Source organism: Aotus nancymaae, unplaced genomic scaffold, assembly GCF_030222135.1.
Source record: "Aotus nancymaae isolate 86718 unplaced genomic scaffold, 86718_ANA_hifiasm-v0.15.2.pri h1tg000011l, whole genome shotgun sequence".
In the NCBI taxonomy this organism is placed as follows: domain Eukaryota; kingdom Metazoa; phylum Chordata; class Mammalia; order Primates; family Aotidae; genus Aotus; species Aotus nancymaae.
In genome coordinates, this window is record NW_026988422.1 from 35,090,502 (window position 1) to 35,116,938 (window position 26,437).

Consider the following 26,437-nt stretch of genomic DNA (forward strand, 5'->3'; position numbering starts at 1 on the left):
AGGAATACATCCATGTTTCCCACTCAGTTGAGAAATAAGAAAGTTTCTAATTCCCTAACTGTACATAATCCAGTTTTGCCCATGTCATATGCATGTGTGCTGGAGAGAGGCTGGGATATATGTGTAAGAAACAGCATAAATGAAAATCAGATTTAACAACAAACTGGTGACTAGGGGCCCGAAGTTCCTTTTTTTTTTTTTTTAATTGCATTTTAGGTTTTGGGGTACATGTGAAGAACATGCAAGATTGTTGCATAGGTGCATACATGGCAGTGTGATTTGCTGCCTTCCTCTCCTTCACCTATATGTGGCATTTCTCCCCATGCTATCTCTCCCCAACTCCCCACCCACCGCTGTCCCCCCCACTCCCCCCCAACAGACCCCAGTGTATAGTGCTCCCCTCCCTGTGTCCATGTGTTCCCATTGTTCAACACCCATCTATGAGTGAGAACATGCAATGTTTGATTTTGTGTTCTCGTGTCAGTTTGCTGAGAATGATGGTTTCCAGGTTCATCCTTGTCCCTACAAAGGATGCGAACTCATCGTTTTTGATGGCTGCATAATATTCCATGGTGTATATGTGCCACATTTTTCCTGTCCAGTCTATCATTGATGGGCATTTGGGTTGGTTCCAGGTCTTTGCTATTGTAAACTGTGCTGCAGTGAACATTCATGTGCATGTATCCTTATAGTAGAACGATTTATAATCCTTTGGATATATACCCAGTAATGGGATTGCTGGGTCAAATGGAATTTCTATTTCTAGGTCCTTGAGGAATCGCCACACTGTCTTCCACAATGGTTGAACTAATTTATACTCCCACCAACAGTGTAAAAGTGTTCCTATTTCTCCACATCCTCTCCAGCATCTGTTGTCTCCAGATTTTTTAATGATCACCGTTCTAACTGGCATGAGATGGTATCTCAATGTAGTTTTGATTTGCATTTCTCTAATGACCAGTGATGATGAGCATTTTTTCATATGCTTGTTGGCCTCATGTATGTCTTCTTTTGTAAAGTATCTGTTCATATCCTTTGCCCATTTTTCAATGGGCTTGTTTGTTTTTTTCTTGTAAATCTGTTTTAGTTCGTTGTAAATTCTGGATATCAGCCCTTTGTCAGACGGGTAGGCTGCAAAAACTTTTTTGCATTCTGTTGGTTGCCGATTCACTCTATTGACTGTTTCTTTCACCGTGCAGAAGCTGTGGAGTTTGATTAGGTCCCATTTGTCTATTTTGGCTTTTGTTGCCAATGCTTTTGGTGTTTTGGTCATGAATTCCTTGCCTACGCCTATGTCCTGAATGGTTTTGCCTAGGTTTTCTTCCAGGGTTTTTATGGTGTTAGGTCTTATGTTTAAGTCTTTAATCCATCTGGAGTTAATTTTAGTGTAAGATGTCAGGAAGGGGTCCAGTTTCTGCTTTCTGCATATGGCTAGCCAGTTTTCCCAACACCACTTATTAAACAGGGAATCCTTTCCCCATTGCTTGTTTTTATCAGGTTTGTCAAAGATCGGATGGTTGTAGATATGTTGTGTTGCCTCCGAGGCCTCTGTTCTGTTCCATTGGTCTATATCTCTGTTTTGGTACCAGTACCATGCTGTTTTGATTACTGTAGCCTTGTAGTATAGTTTGATGTCTGGTAGTGTGATGCCTCCCGCCGAAGTTCCTTTAGAAAAGACAGACTAATCATAATCACAGAACTTGTTGATACCAGCCACTGAAATTCACACCATTCATTCTGACCCCTGGCTCATCAAACCTCCCTGTGATTAAAAATCAGCATTGTCCTTTTAAAGAGTTATGAAAAAAGTTTTCCCAAGTTTACAAGTGATTCTAGTAATGGGATGAAGCAAGCAACTTTTCAGTTTAGAGAGGTTTTGAGTTTTGTTTGTATCTGCTGCTTATGCAACCACAAGAACAACAGTAACAAAAACAAAAACAAGCGAACAAACAGAAACTGCAGAGCCAGCACAGGTTCTTTGGGTCTGAATGATATTATTGCCATTGACTAGCATGTGGTTTTAGGAAAGTTGTTCAACCTGAGGAGTTTTCTCATCTGTAAAATAAGTCTTGATATGATAGGATCTACCTTGTAAATTTGATGTGAGGATAGCAGAAGTTAATCTGCATAAAGTGCTTAGAACTGTTCCTGAAAAATAACCCTCAATAATGTTACCTGTACCCACATATAATTAGATAAACTCATTTAATAAGTGATGGACTACTACATGCCTTCTGTGTTTGTGAAATCATCTTTAATTCTGCTCTTCACAAATTGGAGGGCACAAACCTTGTAATGACACCTGGCAGAAAGGATGTCTTGTTATTGTGAATTGATCAAACAGGAAGTTTTGTGCAACATAAAGGGAAGGAACCAATTAGCCCTAATACTAGACTACAAAGAGCTTTATTTCTGCAGAGAAAGTTCTTTTATTTTTATTTTTTTCCTCCAAAATGTTGAATCCTGCCATTTAGGAGCCTTACTCCTTTCTCTGTCTTTCATGGATGGTATTATTGTTTCAAAAAAAGACGTTCTTTAGGCTTGTTTTATGTGGGCTAGATTATTTAAATTCATTTATTAACTTCCATTAGGGGCTAGTGTGACTTCAAATGAGTCTGCCCTTTTCAAGCCCTGACTTTTAATATCTGTGTCCCTCCTTTTCACACATTTATAATGTCGCAGAGGTACTGAATACCAATACTAGAGTCAAGTTCTCTTTTTAACAAATACACACATCCTTGGTCTTGAGTTGACACCTGTGCCTCCCATCCGCACACACTCTAAGGTATTTGCAAGCCTCAAGAAGTGTTTCAGGGCAGGGGGCTGCCACTAGCAAGGCACATTGAGAAACCACTAACTAAGTTTGACCCTTGGACATTATTCTGTAACCTTTATATTCTCTTACTCCTCTCTTGTGAACTCTCAAAGTGAGCATTCACCAATGCCAGTAGTAAAGGCATTAGCTTCCTCCTTCTACATGCTGCCCTGGGACTTTGTCATCTTTGTTGGGATGGGAGTGTGTTTTCCTGCCACCTGTCACACTGGGACTCTTGGTAAAAGTATTTGTTTAAGGAGGAGATGAATCATGCTTTCCTAGGTGTTAGCTTTGCAGTAGTCTCCTTCATTGATTGGTTAATGAATTAGTCATAACAATATCTGTTACACTCATATAGGTACAGTTTACACAAAATGAATCATTTCAAAACACAGTCTGTGTAATTTCTATTTAGAATGTAGATGCTATTCTTGAGGGACATCAATTTCACAAGGAGCTTGGCTTAACTACTCTTCCTTTGACACTTTGTAGAAGCTTGGAATTGGTTAGGGTTTAGATATTTATTAAGACCTGGGCTAGGACTCAACATTTAAACAAGATTCAAACTTACTAAATCACTTTGTGCTTCTTATTTTATGAATCCACATATTCTCTTTTGCCTATATTGATATTTGAGAAAACTAATGTAACCAATTTTCAAAAGAGAAGCATTTTTTATTTTAATGTTAGATATGCATAAAGAAAATTTCATAAAACATTTCAAATTTAAAGAATAATTTTTCAATTAATATCTGTAAAATACCTCCTTGCCAATCACAACCCAACTCAGTTTGTCTCTTCTCCTGGAAACCACCATTCTTCTGACTTTTTATATTATTACTTGCTTTTCTTTCTTTTTTTAAATAAAAGACACATGTATTCCACTTCATGATCAGACTATTACATTTCACAATTGATAGCATGGGTGCAAGAAACCCCCACTATATTAAAACCCTTTGTTGGACTGCTTTATACTACAGAAATTAAAATAACCTGTTTACAACTAATCACAAATACAGTCCTTAAGTCTTTTGCTCATACACAGGAGTATTGTATAAAGCATGTCTTCTTTGCAGCAGCTAGGCCCTGCCACCACTGTGCTTCACTGAGTTCACAAATCTGTTGCAACCTGTAGCTTCCCTGTCACTTCTCTGGCTCTATGCTCCTGCTAAGCTTTGTTTCCTGGCAGTAATTAAAATCTTCTCCTGGTGCCATAGTTAGTGCTACCCCTATAGCCTTCTTGGTTTTGTGGTTTGGCGAGCTATTGGCTTCCAATATCATAGGGGCCATCATAGGGGCCAGACCTTTTGTCTCCAAAGTTTTTTCCCTTCATGGATCAAAAATTTGAAGACTGATTGTTTTAATTACCAAAATCATTGTAGCTTCTACCACCTCAAAAATTGCTTCCATCATTACCAAATTCATTATAGCCATCCCCACTGCCACCATATCCACCCCCACCATGGCTGCCACTAAAGTCACTATGACTGCTGAAGTTTCCTCCACGACCAAAAGTGTCATTCCCACCAAAACCACCTTTATGGCTACCATGAAAGTTTCCAGAACCACCTTGACCTCTTTTGGCTGGATGAAGCACTAGCTATTCCTTGCTTTAACAGGGCTTTCCTACCTTCACAGTTGTGGTCATTTACAGTATGGTATTTCTGAATGACAGTCTTATCCACAGAGTCACAGTTGTCAAAGGCTACAGAGGCAAAGTCCCTTTTCTTGCCACTGCCTTGATCAGTCATGATTTCAATCACTTCAGTTTTTCTATACTGTTCAAAATCTTAGGTGATGTTTTTCAGTGTCTTCTTTAATGCTACTATCAAATATCTTTTTCACAGTTGAGTGGGCACCTGGTCTTTGAGAATCTTCTCTTGAGACAGCTCTCTTTGGTTCCACTACTCTTCCATCCACCTTGTGTGACCTTGCAGTCCTGTATATGGGCAAAAGACTTAAGGACTGTATCTACCTCCTCCACAGTGGCATAGGTGACAACCCAAAGCCCCTGGAGCCCTTGGTGTTTGGATCTCTCATTACTACGCAGTTCTTCAGCATTCCTCATTGCACAAAATGTCTCCTCAGCCTCTTATCGGTGGTTTCAAAGCTCAGCCCTCTGATGAGGAGCTTCCACAGCTGTTAGGGCTATTTGAAGGACTCTGGCTGAGACATGGCAGCAATGGGAAGACAGACAGTGCTTCCTTTTGTGCCGTCCACTGGCAGAAAGGTTGCTTTTCTTCATAGTTTTGTCATTTATACATGCCTAAGGTTAGGATTGTTGGTTAAGGAAGCATGAATATCTTCAACTTTATTAGAAAATATAATTGTTCATAGTGATTGTACCAATTTGAACTCCTATTGTAAGTGTATGAAAGTTTCCATTGTTCCATATCTTCACCAATGCTCTGTTTTCAGACCTTAAGTATTCCTGATTAATAAGAAGGAGCACCTTTTAACATAGTTATTATTTGTGTATTATCTTTTTAGAGTGCCTGTTGATGTTTTTTGCCCAGTTTTCACATGAGCTTAATTTTCTATAGTTTTATAGGATTTATTTATATATTTATACTAGATCTTTGTGGATTATGTTGCAAGTATAATTCTCCCACTCTGTGGGGAATATTATCTCTATTGATAACAGATTGATCTATTGTCAGTCTGTTTCTCTATGGTATATTTTAAGAAAAAGAAGTTCTTAATTTTAATGTAGTAAATTTATCAGTTTTTTTCTTTATATATATTGCTTTGTAAATATTAAGAAATCCTTTTTCTATCCTGATGTTATAAAATATGCTATATTATCTAATAAAATATTTACAATTTTGCTTTTTACAGTTTAGCACTTACATGACTTCAAATAGATTATTGTATAGTATAAGGTTAGGATCCAGTTTTGTCTTTTTCCATAAGAAATAGACAGAATATTATTTTTTTCCCAGTCAATAGTTATTGAAAAGATCATTCTTTAAGTAATGATCTTCAGTACTACTTCTGTCATAAATAACGTGACCATAAATTAATGGTATCTTTCTAGACTCTCTATTCTATCTTGTTAGTCTTTTTTCTTATCCTATTACATCTGCTAGTAGCCCTAGAAAAATGATAAATATAAATGATGGTAGCAGATATCCTTGTGTAATGCTGAATCTCATAGGGAAAAAATTTACGAGTATAATATTTGATGTCAGATTTAAAACAAATTAACATACTTTTTTTGGTGTACTGTTTCTTGAATTTTAACACTCAACATATATGGATTCATGTAACAACCTCCATAATCAGGATAGAGAATAATATCTAATATCATTATCCCTAAAATTCCTTTGCTTGCTGCCACTTTGTAGTCAACCCCCTCCCTGAACGCCCGTCTCTAACCTCTAGCAACTACTACTCTGATCTGTTCTTCATCTCTCTAGTTTTGTCTTTTCTAGATGTCATATAAATGCTGTTGTACAGTGGTTGGCTTTCTGAGACTGATTTTTTTCACTCTGCATAATGCCTTTAAGATTCTTCCACATAGGCCAGGCACTTTGAGAGGCTGAAGGGGGTGGATCACCTGAGGTCAGGAGTTCGAAACCAGCCTGACCAACATGGTAAAACCCTGTCTATACTAAAAATACAAAAATTAGCCAGGCCTGGTGGCGGGCACCTGTAATCCCAGCTACTTGGGAGGCTGAGGCAGGAGAATTTCTTGAACTGGGAGGTGGAGGTTACAGTGAGCCGAGATTGTGCCATTGCACTTCAGCCTGGCCAACATGAGCAAAACTCATCTCAAAAAAAAAAAAAAAAGAAAAGAAAATTCCTTCACGTCGATGCATATATTCCTCTTTATTGTTGAATAGTATTTCATTATATGGACATACCATCATTTGTTTATGCATTCACCCATTAAATTAAGCATGTTTTTTTGGCTCTGAAAATTATTCTACTTCCTTGATCAAGCTATTTAATATCTCTGTTACTGTCTTCATCAGTAATAGAGACAAGAACAGTACCTACATCATAGGGTTATTGTGGGGATGAAATGAGTTGATAAATACAAAGTACTTAGAATAATGCCTGATGTAAGTAGTCATTCCAATTGTTTTCAATATTAGCAAAGATTTTGAGGTAGAAAAGAACTTGACAAGTTCAAGGAATGGCAAGAAAGCCAGTGTACCTGGAGTATGATGAACAAGGGGAAGGAGTGGTATGAAATGATAGGGAGAGGAATGTAGGGACCAGGACATGGAGGTTTTTATGGGCTACAACAGAGATCTCTGGTTTTACTCGAATTGCATGAAAAGCCAGGGATGAGATTATCTGGTTCATGTCTATATAGATAACTCAGTCAGCTTTGATGAGAATCAATTACAGTGGTGCTAAGAGTAGAAGCAGGTACCCTACCAGAAGTATACTGCTTTAGTGTAGCAGAGAGAGAGTGGTAGCTTGGATTATCATTGTGCTGGTGGGGATAGTGACAAGTAGTCATTACCAAACCATTCAAGGTATGGTTTGGATTTAGAACCCACAGAACTTTCGGATGGATTCACAGCTCAGTGGAGCACCTTCCTCACAACAGTAGTGGTCTATAGCCATAATTATCAGCAGCAACACTCCTCTTCTGGCATGGCTTTGCCAGTGATTTCCTTTGTCTATTTTTTAATTAAAATCCAACTTTCATGCCTGATTTAGGAAATCTACTTGGAAAAATAGCCTGGCTTTCACACATATTTAAAAGAAGTAAAACTACGTCTTTCTTACTCATACTCATGACCGCAAACACATTTGTAAAAAATTGGCTTATCTCACAAAAATGTGCTCATAGCATTTTGCCTTGTGGTTCTTTGCAGCCTTTATAGTTCCATGACCCCACACACTTAGCATTTCTGCTGGAAATAAAGTTGTCTTGACAGCTTCATGCTTAGCCAGTGGAATGGTAGTTTTAGTGGTTGGCTGGAGTTTTTGTGTACACTTGGGACTTATTGTTGAAATAAACATTATTAGAATCATATTAAAATTGGACCAGAAATTTAGTTTTGTCCTTTCAGCCTCAATTCACCCAAGAATCTCTCATCCAAATGACAGATAGTATTGACTTTCTGAGATAAAGATTAAAATCAGCCGTGGGTGCTTACTTAGCCTTGCATTCAAATGGAGATTTTTTTTTTCTTTTTTTGTAACAGAGTTAAAAATAGAGTGCTCTGTTCTCACACAGAAAGTTTTCTTTTGTTTCCTGCCCTTTCTGCTCTTAATACGTCTGTATTTGTCCTCTGTGGGGCCTTAACTTCCAACTCCTTAAAGGTAACACCTGACCCAGTGTTAATCTGGAACATACTCATCATCCTTTTTTTTTTTTTTTTTTAACTCTATCCCATCTACTTAATTTTTGACTTTTCATAATTCAGGATTTGCTGAAAGGAAGGAATTTACCTTTTATCCTTAACTATTTGTCATGTCCTTCAGCAATTTTTAACATCTCTTGTCAGGTTAATGTCAAATTGTGGCATTTATTTTAGTTTATTTCGAAGAGGACCATTAGATTCATTTTGTGCCTACTTTTGTACTTCTTTATAACTGGCTTCTTTTTTCATTTTACAGAATACCAAGCTGCTATTTTACACTTGAAGAGGGAGCACAAAGAAGAAATTGAAAACCTGCAGGTATACACCTCTTTGATTCTACTGAACTGGTTCTATAGAACTGATACGTGGTTTTCTCCTACACTGAAGTAAATATTCCCCTTGAGTTGAAGTGTTAAACTAGACAGCATCACAACTTGCAGGTGCCAGTAGGCACTGTGTCTAATATGGGGATTGAAAAGCCCTGGATTCTGTTTTTTAATATAATTCAATTTCTAATTTAAAAAATACCATAAATGCATTTGATTGGATTGGAAAATGATTATTTTATTTTTAAAGCAGGAAAGAAGACAGAATAGACCTCTACTGTAAAAAATATAGTAGAAGTTATTTTTTCTATATACGAGGGAAATTATTTTTGTTTAGCTTCCTCCTATTCAGGTGTTCATGTCTGTATGTTTCTTAGCACATCCCTGCAATATGATGTGATGCAGAGTACAGAATTTAAGGAAGGAGCCCTAAGAGGTGGTGGAATTGTGCTGAGCCCTTCCATATCCCCTGAGAGTGCTGGGAAATTGTTGACCTGATCCTCCTTTGTGAAGCCCTGAATGACTGAGGGATCATTTCCCTTGTGCTGCCATTTAATTGACATTCCCTATGTTTGGCATTTGCTTATAGTGCCTGTGGTAGAAAGTTCAGAATCTTAACTTCAAATAACTGAATACTGAATCAGGCACTGAGACTTGTTTACTGATGGCTGCAGTAACCCCCTACTTCAGGAGAGAATGACAGCAAAATTTCAGTCACATTTCTTCCTTATTTAATATTAATTCATTACTTGCTAATTTAATGAACCTGTGTATCAGATATTCTTTTCAAAATTTGTTAATTTGCAAATAGAAATTGTATATATATGGTATATGACATGTTTTGAAATACGTATACATTGTGGAGTAACTAAATTGAGCTAATTAATATATACATTGCCTTATATTTATCATTTATATGTGGTGAGAACACATAAACTCTGCTTTTTTAGAAATTTTAAAGTATACCATACATGGTTATTAACTATAGACACTATGTTGAACAGTAAATCATCTTGAATTTACTCCTCAGATCTAACTGAAATTTTGTCTCCTTTCATCAACATCTCCCTAATCCTTCCTCATCCTTCACCCCTCTCCACCCCCAGCCCCTGATAACCGCCATTCTACTGCCTGTTCCTGCGAGTTTGACTTTTTTAGATTTCTCACATAAATGAGGTCATGCTGTATCTGTCTTTCTGTGCTTGGCTTACTTCATGTAACATAATGTTCTCCAAGTTCTTCCATATTGTAGCAAATGACAGGATTACTTTTTCCTTTTTAAAGGCTATAGTATTCCATTTTGTATATAAACCACATTTTCTTTATCCATTTGTCCATTGATGGACACACATGTTGATTCCATGTCTTGGCTTTTGTAAATAACGCTGCAATCAACATGAGAGTGTAGATATCTCTTCAACATACGGACTTCATTTCCTTTAAATATATACCCAGTAGTGGGATTTCTGGGTCATATGGTAGTTCTATTTTTTATTTTTTTGAGGAGCCTCTACACTATTTTCCACAAACTAGTTTACATTTCCACCAATAGTATGCAAGGGTCTTCTTTTTCCATATCCTCACCAATACTTGTAATCTTTTGTCTTTTTTGGCAATAGCCATTCTAACAGTTGTGAAATGGTATCTCATCATGGTTTTAGTTTGCATTTCTCTGATGACTAGTGATGTTGAAGCATTTTTTCATATATTGGTTGGCCTTTTGTATGTCTTTTTTTCTTTTTTTTATGAGATGGAGTCTTGCTCTTTCATTCTGGCTGGAGTGCAGTGGCACCATCTCAGCTCACTGCAACCTCTGCCTCCTGGGTTCAAGTGATTCTCCTGCCTCAGTCTCCTGAGTAGCTGGGATAACAGGCATATGCCACCGCGTCCAGCTAATTTTTGTATTTTTAGTAGAGACAAGATTTCACCATGTTGGCCAGGCTGGTCTCAAACTCCTGACTTCAGGTAATCCGACCACCTCACCCTCCCAAAGCACCGGGATTACAAGTGTGAGCCACCATGCCTGGCATTGTATGTCTTCTTTTGAGAAATACTTTTTCTGATTTTTTGCTGATTTTTAAATCAGGCTGTTTGTTTTCTTGCCATTGAATTCCTTAAACATTTTGTATATTAACTCCTTATTAGATATATGAAAATATCCTTCTTTTCAATGAATGATAATGCACTTTTAAAAATAACTGAGGTGGTATACTGGATTATATATTAAGTTATTACAAGTAGCAGAAAATTATTAGATAAGTAGTATGGTGTACAAATTCAAGCCCCACCTATCCAGTGGAGTAATTAGTTTGGGAGAGAAAATGAGGCAATTTCACAAAGAAACAAAAAAGTGGAAAAGTACCCCTGTCTCCTAGAAGAAATGGAGAGAAGGAGTCCCTTATCTCCCTTGCTACAAAATGCCCTACAGAGACCTCTCTTTGTTTTTCTTTGTTCTCATGTGAAAAAGATTCTCAGCTGCCTCAGGGGAACTGAAATTGATGGAGGATAATTTAAGACACAGATTCCTAAAGAGGGCAGGAACAGAAGTGGTTGTGTAAGCAGAAGTTTTGTTAACAGCCAAGTTGTGACAGTTAACCCTACCTTTCCACAAACTGTAGACCAGCCTGGTGAGGGCTTTGACAGTGAAATAATATTCACGGTAACAGAAGATGCTTACAAGTTTTGATTTCTTCCTATGTGCTAGGTATTGTTCTAAGCACGTTATATTATCTCATTCTATCTCTGTGTAAGTCTTATGATCTTAAATATCTCAAACTAAGAAAAGATTGGAGATGGATAAGAGAGGAGTAAATGGAGGACAGAAAGTGTATTGTGATCATGATCTGCAGTTAAAATACAGGTTAGACTAAGTTGTGGTTAACAATAGTAAATATTTAAAATGTTCCAAACTATACTTTAGATTTTTAAAAAGCATCTGTAGAAGAATTATCTGCTCTTTTGGTGATATTAGTAAACTTAAAAAACTTTTTCCCCACATTTATGATTTATACCTAATTGCTAAAGCCATGGCTACCATGGCTCACTATTGCCATCAGTGTGGTACGTACAGTTTATACACTTAGCTATAGTTTTAAACTATTCCAGCAGTCACCGATGGACAACCTTCAACAGGAAACTCTTTTCCGTTATCTGACCCAGAGAACTGTTTCATTTGGCAAACATAGCATTTTAAAGATTGAACTAGGAATACATATTTTAAAATATGGAAATTTTTATATAAAACCTGGATTTTTAGCTGCTTCTTTAAAAATTGGAGAAGCTGGCAACAAAGGACTTATTTTCTTGTATGACTTCAACTATCAAGTCCAACTGTCAGACTCAACTGAGAGACAGATGAAAAACGCACACTGACACAGGCTTGCTAGTCAGTGCAGCCAGGGGATCTCTGCCAGAGTCAGCAGTGGCCATGATAAGCTGCCGATGTTTGCATTTATTTAGCACAGATTAAGTGACAAAGGTCTCAAGTAAAACATCATTAGAGGGTAATTAACATTGCTGACACCCACCCCCCACACACACAGTAGAGAGCAGTTGTGCAGATGATCAAAGATTGATCTTAGGACCACATGAATAAACAAGCTATTTAGATAAACTCCTCAACATTCCCTTGTTATTTGCTTTTTGCTATTAGCTCAAGGTAAGAGGATTAGGCTGCCATCAGCCATAACTTCTTCCAAGGCTTTTGCAAAACCTTTTGGGCTTCCAAGAAGGTTCACATTTTTTATAATTTCTCGCACCATTCTGACCAATCTCTTATATTCAACCTGCTGGGGCTAAGTAGCAGGTATTCACTTCCACCACGATGCATGCCCTCTCATTTGCCAGAGTGCTCTCTGGGCCATTTTACCTGCCTGGACCCTCTATGCTTTAATTGCCCCTGTTCTCTGGGTGATATTGAAGATAAAATGAGACAGCTTGTTTGGCATCAACACAGTCAGTCAAGATAGATGCAGTTCATAAAACGAACTGACAAAAACCCAGCCTACCTGTTTTGTTCCACTAAGTAGCCGTCTCATCTATTGTCACAGAACTAGTGGAAGATAGTGAGTGGGAAAACTGCTGTGTTGGTGCTTTACATGTAATTTCCATTGGCAGCTATCATTGTCAGTTAGATATTTTTTCTCCACATACAGGTTATGGAGAAGTCAGATATGTTTCCAGACTTCTTCAGCATGCCTTTCTAGAAAAAGAAGGGTTTCATGCTTTGAAAATACACAAGAAAAGTGATTCATTCTGTCACTGTATACAAGAATTGATGTGTATCACATTTAGTTTTTTTGAAATGTTTTCATAGAATTTAAAGAAAACAGTATGATTCAATAAGCAGAGAACCTAAATTGAACTTTCTATTTTGCTTTTAACCATACATTTGAAGGAAAATCACTTAATTGTTCAGTTCTGCCACCAGCAACATGTAAGCCCTACCACCTGAAGTATTTTGATTGGACAGTTGGTTATTTTACCTTGTAGTCCCATGGTTACTAAGTGGGGGAGCTTAGGTGTTTTTATTTCATGTGTGCTCTGCAGCCAGCATTTGTTGAGTAATGCAGTATGGAAAGGGCAAAAATGTGTAGCAGGCTGTATTCACACCACTGCACTCCAACCTGGGACATAGAGTGAGACTGTCTCAAAAAAAAAGAGAGAAGAATGAGTTCAATGTCCCAAAGATGTCCTTAACCAAAAAAAAAAAAAAAAAAGTACAAAGACCACTCTAAACTCAAGTTGCCTAATTATGTGCCATGTGCCATGTAACTGGTACTATAGGGTGTATATTGAGCCACCCAGGAAGGGTGGTCTCATCACTATCAGTATTATTATTTTCATTGTTCAGTTGCTAAAACTGAGAAAACTAAGTACCAAAGAATCTGATTTATTTCTCAAGGGCACAGTGCAAGGAGTCAAATAGATCCCTAACTTCAGAACCCCAGTTCTTTCTCACTGTCATCATGTATCACACATAAAATAATACCTATGACTTTGATAAGCAAAAAGATCAACTGTACAGAGAAATTATCTGCCAAACAGTAATAATGGTGATTTTCAGATCCTTGAAGCAATCTCAAAGAAGTAATTATCTGTACTATTACTGGGAGAATCAGTTTTATCATATGTCTTGGTAAGACATACCTAAACTATGTTTCCACCCAGCTGTCATTAACTTGCTGTGCAATGGCTACCACTTACAAAAGTTTCTCAAACAAGTGAAACCATGTAAAGGCAAGGTGCTACCTTTTCAAAAATAAAGTTAGCAGAATTATCCCAAATTAAAAAATGAAGCAGGTGATGCCAAGTACCATTAAGTGACCATAAACTCTCAAGGCAGAGTTTGCTGTGAAGGACATGCTTGGACAAAACTAAAGAATTTTGTTGTGGATACTATAAATGACATAAAACAGTAGAGTCATGGGAAATGTCTGATCTGCAACCACTCTCCCACTGGAGATCTGAATGGCAATGTCATCCAAGTACTTCGAGTTCAAGTAAAGGTGTATAAACGTATGTGCCAGAAATTGATTCATTTAAATAATCAATAAATCTTTGCTTTTGAACTTTAAGGGGAATATAATTGTAAGTTGCTTTACATTTTTTTCCAAGCTGGAGTAAAATGGTGCAACCTTGACTCCCTGCCACCTACACCTCCTGGGTTCAAGTGACTCTCCTGCCTCATCCTCCTGAGTAGCTGGAATTACAAGCATGTGCCACCACACCCAGCTAATTTTTGTATTTTTACTAAAGATAGGGTCTCACCATGTTGGCTAGGCTGGTCTTAAACTCCTGACCACAAGTGAATCTGCCAGCCTCGGCCTCCCAAAGTGCTAGGAGTACAGGCCTGAGCCACCATACCCAGCCATAGCTTCATTGTTTAAGGGTGACTTGTCTGTGATCTTCCTGCTGTTCTTGTGCCTATTTGCTTTATGTCAAGGTTGTCTAAACCAGGCTTTCCCAAAGCAGAATCCATTGAACAGTGATACTTTGAAATGCTCCTTGACAAAAAGTTTTTATGGTCAAATATATTTGAGAAATATCTATTGCCCTATTAGAGCTTTACCATGTAAAGGGAAGAACTATAAAGAGAATCCTATATATCTTGTTTCCAACATAAATCTTTTTCTCCAAGAAACCCATCGTTTGGGATACTACCCTATATTGATTAATATAATCTTATTTTCTCAATGTATAATCTACTTCCTGAATTCAGGTTACATCCTTTATTTATTATTTTATTTTGTTTTGTTTTTGTAGAGATGGGGTTTCGCCATGTTGGCCAGTCTGATCTCAAACTCTTGGGCTCAAGCCATCTGCCCACCTTGGCCTCTCTCTCAAAATGTTGGGATTACAGGTGTCAACCACCATGCCCAGACCTAAATTCCTACTATTTACACCTCCTCCCATTTTAAGCCTTTTAGTTACTTGTACAAGTTCTCCTTTCTAGTCAGTAGGTCTCTAGTCCATCTGCTTGCCTCTGTGAAGCAATGTGTTCAGGTGTTCAGTTACACTCTGAATGCAGTACTCTAAGCTTCCAGTGTCTTTTCAGATGTGTCACTCAGTGAAGGGATGCAGCTCTAGCAAGGTAAGTGACACTCAGTAGGAGGCCCAAATCTTTATGACAAAAGGGAAGCATAAGCATGAGATTGGTAGGACTTCTTTGGATCTCTACTTCTTCAATTTTGAAAAGTGAAGAAAGAAAAATACCTTCCTTTGTGTCTGGCTTGTGAGGAGTTGGGTAATTTAAGAATATTGTTTTTGACCAACACCTTAAGTAGTTTGAAAGTAGAGGACTTGGAAATGAGAGATTCTTTTATCTGTTTTTAACTAATGTTCTTTGGATTGTGGGATGCAAGACAAAGAAGCAGCCAACAGTGACATTTCTCATTTACCCTATTCATCACATGCGTAGTTCCTAATTGAGGGGAAACTTCACTGAGTGATGGCCTCTGGCAGGCTCCTGCTCATTGTGCAATGCAATCACATTTCTAGAGTGGTTACTCCCACTGCAAAATGATCCAGGGATCGATGCCAAACTGAAAATTAACTTACATTGTACCTTTTTGTCCCCAAGAGAACCAAATGGTGTGCTGGCCTCCATTAAGAGAAACTTGTAGATATTCTTCTTTTACTGTCTCCAATACATTCCACTGATCCATTTCTAATAGTTTACACATTGCTGTTGAAACAGAATTGAGTGCAGACTCTATCTGAGCTGATACAACTAAGTTTATAGAGACATAAATCCTGAGCCTGTCCCATTTTTTATATTTTTCATTATCAACACAATACATTAAAATCTCTTAATTCCAAGATAATACTGTGAGGGAAAGGGAATAATTTGTAGGCCAATAAACAAAACTTTCACAAGTATGAAATATGATGATTTCATAAAAACTACAGTATTCCCCTAAGTGCTGATATTAGTATAATTCATTACTGAGATGCCAAAAAGGAGACATTAAAAAATATTGAGAAATATGTTAATTCATCATTTCAGTGTAAATATAAGATGTTATGAGGTTACTAGATTTGCTGGTTTACTGGTGTTGAGATTCCTCTTAGGTGACTGGCTACCCAGAATACAGTAGGTACATTTGGACTTGAATTTTCATGGAAAAGGAGCCCTTTGTCTCAGCCTTCAAGATGCTGTCTTGCCCTCAGACAATTCAGATACAGAAGGAGGCTGTTACAGAATGAAGAATCTGTTCATTGCTCATTTGTATCATGAGGGCCAATGCTGGTTTTATACATTTCCTTCACGCACCATCAGCCCTCAATCATTTCTGCTGAATCTTAACCTCTGTACATGAGTCAACACAGGTGGACCAAGACAGTTTTCTTTTGCAAAAGTTTTTTGACTTTCGGTGACAGGTTACTGCCGGAACTGGTGACTTTCTGAGTGTTGGCCATTGCTTTTGACTCTTCATGAAGTAGGAAAAAGCATGGTAGAGCACCATGGGGAGTGCTTCCTTCTCTCCAGACTTGTTCTGCCTCACTCAATAATGCTATAAATTCTATACAATCATGCATCACTCTTAAATATTAGGTTCTTCAGCTATAAAGTAAAAGCATTGGACTAGCTGGTTTAAGTTTCCTTCTAGCTCCAAAAGTTTTGTCATTTCTGGCCTAGGAAAAGAGTGGGCCCATGCATCTGTCCCAACTCAATCCAAAAGCCTAGGAGATCTCTTCCCATGTTACCTGGATCAGTGCTAGGCAACTAGCTGAAAGTTAATAAATAGTTGTTAATTGATCTGACTGGTTGGTAGAAATTTTTTCATGACTCACAGTATTTAAGTAGAAGGCTATTTGGAGGATAGCGTTAGGAAAGCTGCAGAATTCTTAAATTTGTGATGCCATCAGATACAGCCCAAAGATGTTTATTCATCCCACACAATAACATTTAAAAAGTTACCTTTGGGCCAGGCATGGTGGCTCACACCTGTAATCCCAGCACTTTGGGAGGCCCAGGTGGGTGGATCACGAGGTCAGGAGTTTGAGACCAGCCTGGCCAATATGGTGAAGCCCCGTCTCTACTGACAATACAAAAAGTAGCTGGGCATGGTGGTGCACAACTGTAATACCAGCTACTCGGGAGGCTGAGGCAGGTGAATTGCTTGAACCCGGGAGTTGGAGGTAGCACTGAGCCGAGATCGTGCCACTGCACTCTAGCCTAGCCAACAGAGCAAGACTCTGTTTAAAAAAACAAAAAGTTACCTTTGGATAATTTTCAAATAAAACACGTATGCTTTAGTTGCCAAAATACTGCCCCATACTTCCTATTGTCTTATAGCCAGCCTCTTTTACTTATGTTGATTGCCTGGAGCCTATAGACATCTGACCTCTGGTGGAGAGGATAAAGAGGCTGAGTAACATTTTTTTTTTCATGAACATATAGATACAAAGCAAAATCCCTTGAGCTTTTAGATATTTATGGACATGCACATTTCTGTTTCTTTTCTTTTTCTTTTTCCTTTTCCTTCCCCTTCTCTTTCTTCTTCTGTTCTGTCCTTTCCTGAAAGGGCTATCAATAGAATTGAAAGGGAAGCAGCTTTAATAGTGTAACTGAAAGATGAGCTCTTAGTGTAAAAAAGTAGGTATGGTCTGGGTTCTAAAACATTTTCAGGAAGGCATGGGAAGGGATTTTGTTAACATTAGAGATTGAATGTTGAGTGTCCCATGTTTTCTGACTTAATCAGAGATGTATATAATCACAGCTACCAGGTAGGAAGTACCGACTCCATGCCAGGTAGCGTGCTCAGTGCTTCACATAGATAATTTTGAACTACATGAGACCTGGCAGAGCCAAGTGCAATCCTGAGCTTTCACAGCTGGTCAGTAGGATGACTAGATTTACTAACCAGGTCTGTCTGGTTTCTAAATTTGGTATGTATCTACTGTTCAGTATAATGGTTTTTAACTTTTAATTTTTTCTTTTTCTCTAGTCCTATGTCAAAGACTTTTGTAGATCATCCTTTATTCCTACCAGTACAAGGTCTCCATGTGATAAAGAAATGACGGTGATATTTCTGTAGTGTTGGGAAAGAGAAAAATAAGCAATAGAGTTCTTCTATTTAGCTGGTTTCATAAATAAGGTGTTCTGTTCTCCCTACAGAGGTACCAAAGAAAGGAGCAGGTGGAAGATTTCCCTTTCCAGCTTTATTTCTCATAGCTGGTCCTGAGCCCAGTTTGGGGAAGTGCCTCTAATACTTGTCACCATAATCTTGATATTTGCCTATATTTATCTTAGAGATTTGAAACCTGAATCTCATAGAAGTTAATTTCCAAGATCATAAATTGGGCGAGAAAATACTGTGGTTAAACTTCTATGCAGCTTGCCTGCTACTTACTTTTTCATTATGATTTTTGTAATTTGAACATAGGGGCTTAGCTGTTCTTTAACCTTATCTTCCCCAGTGTAGTTCCTGATACTCAACACTACTGATTCCTTAACAAGCCTTTGGGGGCTATTCAGCTGTGTTCTCTATGCTGCCACCTCCCAATATGGTATGTTCATGTGTGATAAATTGTACTAGTTCCTGCTTCTAACAAGTCCAGCCTCATATAGACCTATTCCATATTCACACTATGGAATTCATAGTGTGGATTTATTGTGAGTTTGTGTGTATACACACATAAGCTTATGTGTGCTTTGAGCATTTCACTGCAATTTGTTGTAGCTTGTTCTGTGTCCTGGAGGAATAACAATAATAATTTGGTACTTTTTAAGCATTTACTGTGTACCAGTCTTTATATATAAGGAGTGAATGAGCTGTTACACCAACTTTATGAGGTGGCCTTCTCACCTTCTACACCGAAGTGCCTCTGCAAGTTCTTGTATCTTGAAGGTCCTTCTCTAGCACGAATATTTCTGATGTGACTTTGATTCTGGTTTGACCTTTGGCTCTGATCTATCTTTGGGTATATACTAGTCCTTAGGAGTAATGGCCCTTCAGAGCAGAACATGCTGACTCATAAACTCATATAACAAATTCACGTGACCATTCATTAAAGAAAATGCAACATAACTGTAGGCAGGATAGTGGAATAGAAAAACAGGTAATCCGGTAATCCTCCCTGAGTTTGAGTCCTGTTTCTGATGTCTACTAGATGTGTTGTCTTGAAGAAATTATTTAAGTCTTTCTGAGCTTCAGCTTCTCACCTTTAAATTGGGTGTGACAATATTGTAACTTGGTCATTTTGACTGATTGCAACTGTTGTGATAGCTTAGGGTGGGACTGGGCCACAGTGGCATGTGGTAGATAAGTAATCTATCATAACTATTGTATTTGTTATGAGGAGCAGCATGTTTAGTTTACTAAAAGTCTGTAACTGGCAAAGTGTATTTTTTGGTGGTAAAGTTTGTTCAATATAAATTATGTACTAAGGTAAAAGAGAAACATTCTGTATTTACTGTTAGAACTAATGCTCCAATGAGCATTGCTTTTAATATGTTTTAAAAGTATGATGTGCTCATTTCCATTATTGCCTCTTCTCAAGAAATACTGCTGTTGCCACGGTTTCATGAAAGGAAAGATCTGAATATGTATAAGTACCCTAGGAGTTATAGCACAGATCTGTGGAATGGCTCTAAGTAAGTTATTTCATGTTGAAATTGTTTTTGCTGTAAAGACAATTTTTCTAAACTATAATTTAATGTACATAACTTGGCTTCTTACAGTTTATCTCTCTTATGATCAGTAAACACCAATTGAGTACATGTCAAATATAACAGATGTGCTAGAGATAAAATATCATTTAATAATGATGGTAATGATGATAATAGCAGCAGCTAACATTTGTTGCATATTGCTATATGCCAGACAGTATTCTTAGCATTTACCATGGAGAATTTATTTAATTCTCATATAGGTTCTGTACTCAGAGAATTTGCTGTTTAGTTGGGGAAACAATTTATATCATAAAGGCTTAAATAACAGCACTCAGCTTACTCTGAGGACCTAATATTACCCAGAGAATAATGGAGGGAGAGACTTTTTAAGTGTTAGCATTTTAAACTTATCAACTTTTTATGGAATTCGCTGGTCGTAGATCTCAGATTTCAACTAAGATTCTTTCCAAGACTTAGATTTTCTGATTGTGGCAGTTTCGTACACTAGCTCTGAAAGCTGTTACAGGTGTCTGTGTAATACACTTCTGCTTATTTTGTTTTGATACAATATATGGCATGACCTATATCTGCTGCAAATTGGTATAATAAACATAATTTAAAATATTTATTGAGAAATGTTTTGCATACACACACATACATACACATACACACACACACACACACGCATGCTTCTGTGTGATAGGTTATCTGAATATTTTACAATTATATTAGGAGCCATTCCACAATTTCACCACTGGAGGTCAGCTTGACCCTTTTTCTCTTAAAGTTCTGGATATATTCTCTTTTGATGATTGAAATACATTCCAGTTTTATGCTAAGAGCTTTTGCTTTAAACACATGAAAACTCAGTTTACATTACAAAAAAAAACATACACAGCAACTTTGCTGTGTGCACATAAGTCCATACTCATAGGCAATGCTTAATCTACTTACAGAGACAGTACGTGCTATGTTTATGGCTCTAAATATATAGGTACATTCTATATAGCAAATGACAAAGGACACCTAAAAATAGTGCCTTATGAAATTGATCATGTGTTTCATCCAAGAATGGAATCATCAAAAGTAAATAGAGGTTTTTCTCTCATTCGTTCAATATGTATTGATTAAGTGCCTCCTGGATGCCAGGCACTGTGCTAGGTGCTCGAGGGGGCAGGACAGATATAGTCCCCACTCTCTTGGAACTTGTAATCCACAAGAGAAACAGATACTGATAAAATATTCAGCCAATAAATACACTGTGATGAGTGCTGTGGAGCTGCTCTGATGGGGTCCAATTTAGATCTGTGGGTCCAGACAAGAATTGATCTTTAAGCAGAGGCCTAAAGAGTGAAGAGGAGCTTGGCTTGTTTGGAGAACAGGGAGGCCTAGTGTGGCCAAAGCACAGTACAGGACAAGCAGGAGAGAGATGGGAAATAAAGCTCTGGAGCAGGATTTTTTCAATCTTTTTATACTGCAACCCAGAATAACAAATGTATTGTATATCAAGACCCAGGTTGGGGGGGGTGTGTGTGTGTGTGAGAGAGAGAGAGAGAGAGAGAGAAGAGTTGCATTAAACAGAATTTATTACATGTAATGTACTCTGATATATTCAACTCTTATTAAAAATGCTTTGGATAAAGCACAACTTGACTTGTTAACATGCTATCTCATTGATTGATGATGGCCCATGGGTTGAAAACAGTGCAGTGGAGAAAGGCAAGAGGCAAAATTCTGGAAGGGCCTTGTACATCTTTTTGAGATTTCCCAATTTCATCTTCAGAAGTTAGAATCTACTAATTCTCAGCAGAGGAATATGTGACGTGAGCATATTTGCATTTCCAAAAGACACCCCCACTCCCCCGCTGCTGTTGTAGGGGATGTATTGAGGAGGGCAGAGGGGATGTGGGATGTGGAGATGACAGCAGGGAGCATTGCAGCTGTCCAAGTTGGAGATGGTAGTGGCTCTGACTAAGGTAGGGTCAAGAGAGAATTTACGCTCTCTGACAACAAGCATTAACTTTCTACCAGTGCTGATAGTTGCTTCTGCTAAAACTGGAGCCATGAAAACTGTCATTGTTGCTTGTCTATAAATGTTCACAGATTGATTCTCACTCTGGAACGTGGAACATGGTAAATATACAATAAACAGTTCTTGAATGAATGGAGAGAAGTTGCTGACATTACAGTACCCTTTTGGACATGAAATGAGAAAACTCTTTCTTGTTAACTGGATACCCTTCTCTTATCTTAATTGAATATACACACCACCCGAACAATTGCTTGTCTCTTTAAACAGGGGGCAGTTTCTTATACTGTCTTTGAAAGCTGCAGTAGGTATGTGTATAACACAGTTCTGTTTATTTTGTTTTAATATTATATGTGGCATGATGCTTATCTACTGCAAATAGATGTAATAAACATAATTTAAAAGATTAACTGAGAAAACATAGAACAATGATAACTTTCTATGTTTTTTCAGTTAAAGGATCAACTGAGAAAACATAGAACAATGATAATTCTCAAATTTGCTCTATGAAGTTTATAAGTTGAACTGCATTAAGTTGGTGATATTTGACCTATTTGACTTATAAAACAGCAATTTGATATGGCTTAAAGTGATATATTTATGCCAAATGGCAAGGAAGTGAATGTGTATTGGAATGATATTTGTCTGGATGAGTCATATTATGAAATGTTCACTGGGGCCTCAGCAGGTGTTAAGGGACTGAAGCTGAAAATATCACAAGGCATTGCCCCTAGGAGAGTGAAGCATTCCTTGCATGGTGACTCTTTTCAAACTAGAATTGTTGAAGTATCCCATGGCCTTTATGTCCTGTGTCACTTACACAACAATCTTGGTGAGGAATGTTTCATCTTCAGGCAATCCATGAAAAATAAAATTAGTGAAAACTGTTAATATTCCCTAGTCTAGTGAATAGGCTAAATATGTCATTGATCTCTCTAACTGAACCCAGACTGATACTTTACTCCATAAAAATGAATAATTATGACCCACTATTAATTGGTTTGGTCTTTGTAACATAGCTTTCATAAAATTGTCTTCTTGTTCCCTCATAGACCCTGAATAGTAAAAGTTTCATGTCTTAGGTATTAGGAGTTATAGGAATATGATATTGCACATATGCACAAGAAAGTGATTAGGAGATTAGAAGAAAGTGAATTAAATATATAAGTTATATTTACTGCATGTCTTTTGTTAAACATATGTCTTATTGAACATTTTCTTTATTGCTCCCACAGATACCAGTCCTTTTTCTTAAGTTTGTAAACTAAGATACGATCTTTGATCTGCCAGTCGTTACTAAATAACTTGGGCATCTTTTGATATTTCTAATTTATTTTCAGTGAGTCCTGAGGGAAATTTATAAACACTAAATCACACCAGTTTTTCTACTTCAAACTTGTATTGTTGTTCTCAACCACATCATCTTCTAACCATCTGAAGTAATGAAAATCTGTGATTATTGTAATGAGAAAGAGAGTTTTCTTTTTGATACTTAGTTTTCAGCACACAAAACTAACATTGATTCCCGTCTTGATGGATACAATACAGTACTATTATTTTTCTGTAAAATTCCAATGTTCTAGAAAAGTGGCTCAATCTTGAAACTTGATTGCCAAAAACAAATGGAAACTCCTTTCCTTTTGCTATAAAACAATGGTGGATCGGCTCAAAAATGAGGAGGGGAGAAAACAAGATTGCATTACAAATCTGGCAACATCAGCTACACTAGTAAAATCAAATCCAATGTTGTTTTATGACTCTGAATTTATGTGAGTACCCAGGATCAAAGGGCTTGAATCCCACTGGACTACGAGGTCTATAGTTCATGGTAAAAACTCATCAAAAAGAACATTTTAGTCGTTTAAGCTTTTCATTTTAATCAGCCACAGTAATAAAAGAGCCTTTAGGTGTCCAAAAACATTTTGCAAGATCAAGAGGTTGTTCTCTTGCTAGTAGAAGCAGCTTTCTTATTGGATCCATATAATGCCTGTGGCCTTTGAGTGTCAAAGGGCCACTGCCTCCACATTGTTTGCCCTCGTGGGATGGTTTCTTTTGGTTCTTCTAACTGTGCATTATGTGATAATAAATTATGGTGTCTGACGGAAGGACCATAAAATTTTCACACCATTTATCAAGCGATTTTAGCTATTTAAAGTTAGGTCTCTGACAGCAAGCCAAGTCGTTTGTAATGTTTAGATAGAAACAGTCTACTGCCTGCATCTTGACCAGCATCAAGAGACAGCCCTGCAAAGGAGAAAGAACATGAGGGTGTACCATCGGAAGAGCCAGTTTTGAGTCACAGCCCTGATGCTCCCTAGATTGTGATTTTGGATGGTCCAGAAATTGGGGCTCCTACCTTTACCACAGTGTTGTTTAGATTATATAAGGTAATATTTGTCACGTTGCTATGCAGCATATAGGAATCAATATACAGTAGATGTAGATGGTGCAGGAAACAGCTTGAGCAGTCCAGCATTTTCAGCAAGAGACCTAAATAGGTAAAGCAGGGAGCTGGCCAGAAGGAGTAAGTTTCTCAGGAGAAAGTGTTCCTGAGAATGTGAAAGACAGCGAAATCAGGGACCCAGGAGGTTGCCTTAGCTCTGGGAAGTAAGAGGTGGCATTTCTTCTGAGACAAACAGAAAATAAAGAATGAGGGCCATTGTCTATGGGCTGTAAATGCCTTTATTTCTTTGCTTGGTTGTTAGGTTTGGCCTCATGCATAGGAAATGAAATGAAGGTGCCTGGTGTTTCTTTACCTGTTCTTTGATATCATCCTCTACTGCTACTTCTGCACTTTCCTCATTTGGTTCCTGATATGGTTTGGCTGTGTCCCTACCCAAATCTCATCTTGAATTGCAGTTCCGCAAATCCCCATGTGTCATAGGAGGAACCTGGTGGGAGATAATTAAATTATGGGAGCTGTTTCCCCATGATATTCTCATGATAGTGATTAAGTTATCACAAGATCTCATAGTTTTGTAAGGGGCTTCGTCCTTTACTTGGCTCTCTTTCTTCTCCTTCCTACCACCTTGTGAAGAAGGACATGTTTGCTTCCCCTTCCACCATGATTGTAAGTTTACTGAGGTCTCCTCAGCCATGTGGAATTGTGAGTTAATTAAACCTCTTTCCTTTATAAATTACCCATAGTGGGGCAGTTCTTTACAGCAGCTTGAGGACAGACTAATACAGTTCCCCTTTTAGCAGGTGCCTTCCCCCATTTCTAGTAATAAATTCAGCAATCCTTTATGTCAAAATCCTTTCTCCTAACCACACTGCTGCTTTAAGCTTCCATTCCTTCTCTCACTGGCAGAATTCTTAAATATTAATGACACGTAGCAAATTCTCCTACCACTTGAATTCTGCTACAACTCTACTGTAACAGATGAAGTAATTGGAGAGTCAGTTGAAATCCTCAATCTCCTCCCTCAACATCTGGGCCAGCAAATTCTGCAGTATTTTTTCTTCTTCCTCTGAGTGTGCTTCTCCATCTTTGCTGCCCTCCCAGCCTTGCCTCTTCAGCATGCCAAATTGTGGCTGGTTAGTCACCTAATCTTTTATATTTTGTCTCTTGGAGATTTCCTTTATTGCCACAAGTTTATCTTTGTATAAGTGCTTTTCAGCCCTATTTATTTGAATTCAGACTTCTTCCTGAGTTCCAGATAACTTTGTGTGGAAAACTACCCTGGGAAATATCTTTAGTATCTCAAACTTAAAATTTCCAAAGCCAGAGCATCCAAAAAATTTTATAAGCTAATATAGAAAGGGATCTTTAATTTCATCTGCTTGTCTCCTGAATCCCCCTTCCTCTTCCCCTCCCAATGAAAACATGACAAAAAGCAATCTGCCTTCTGAGCTGCCCTGTGTATGTGATATGTCATGGTTCTAAAACTAAAAGTCTGGGCTAAAAATCTCGGATGCATCCTTGACAACTCCTGCACCCTCTGCTTCACATCTAGTTGATTACCAAATTATGTTAATTTGAGTTCTGTGGTTTCATATATACTCACTCCTTGGCACTCCTGGTTCCATCATCCTAACACTGGCCTTTAGCATAGCTTGCGTGTATTCAGCCCACCTTATCACTTCCTTAGGTTGTTGCTCTTCTCTCTTAGAACACCTCTGATGGCTCACTACCATTTATCAAGTTAAGTTTAAAGTCCTTAGCATGGTATTTAAGACCCTCTAACTTATCTTGGCTTTCTTTTTTGGGGGGGGTGGGTGTGGGGGCTAAAATGCACTTGACTACAAAGGATGGGGAATGATTATTGTGGTCTTCTCTTCTATTTCCCTACACATTCTCATCAGCATGCCTTTTTCTTTCACTTGGATTGCTTACAATCCTTCATTTTACCTTTGCCAATTCCTTGTGCCCTGAAAGGGTTCATTATCATACATGAAACCATCTCTAATTCCCTAAGGCTTCCTTCTTGGAAGTTTTGAGTTGACTTAGTCACTTAGCAGACTTTTTCTCATATTATAATTATGAAAGCAGAGGTGCCTCCACCTACCTTCCATCCCCAGTGTCATGTACATGATGGACATAAACCTTCACTAAATAGCAAACAATTGAATCTGCTGTCACAATAATGCATCAGTCCATAAATTAATCACTGGTTGGTCTTCCTTTCTCCTTCCCTTATGGTGGAAACTGGATGTAAACCACAGTGATTTCACAGGTAATATTTTTCAAACTCAGAGACAAAGGAAAACTATAGTGGGAAAACTGTGTTCCCAGAAGGTTTTTTAAAAGATATTTTTTGACAGTTTCTGACTTTCTGCTGAGAGAATGATGTTTATTGCTTCTGACTGTCTTAAATGTGC

General features: G+C 37.8%; 1 protein-coding gene and 1 pseudogene across 2 annotated transcripts in view; one reads left to right on the forward strand and one right to left on the reverse strand.

Annotated features, from left to right (window-relative positions):
* FMN1 (formin 1) overlaps positions 1-26,437 on the forward strand; it is a 420,788-nt gene that overhangs the window by 175,974 nt on the left and 218,377 nt on the right. For both annotated transcript variants that reach the window (XM_012465403.2, XM_012465416.3), the window contains one exon: positions 8,399-8,460. In XM_012465403.2, the coding sequence (XP_012320826.2) occupies positions 8,399-8,460 (62 nt within the window). The remainder of the gene's footprint in view (positions 1-8,398; positions 8,461-26,437) is intronic.
* On the reverse strand, positions 4,209-4,990 carry LOC135274146 (heterogeneous nuclear ribonucleoprotein A1-like; annotated as a pseudogene).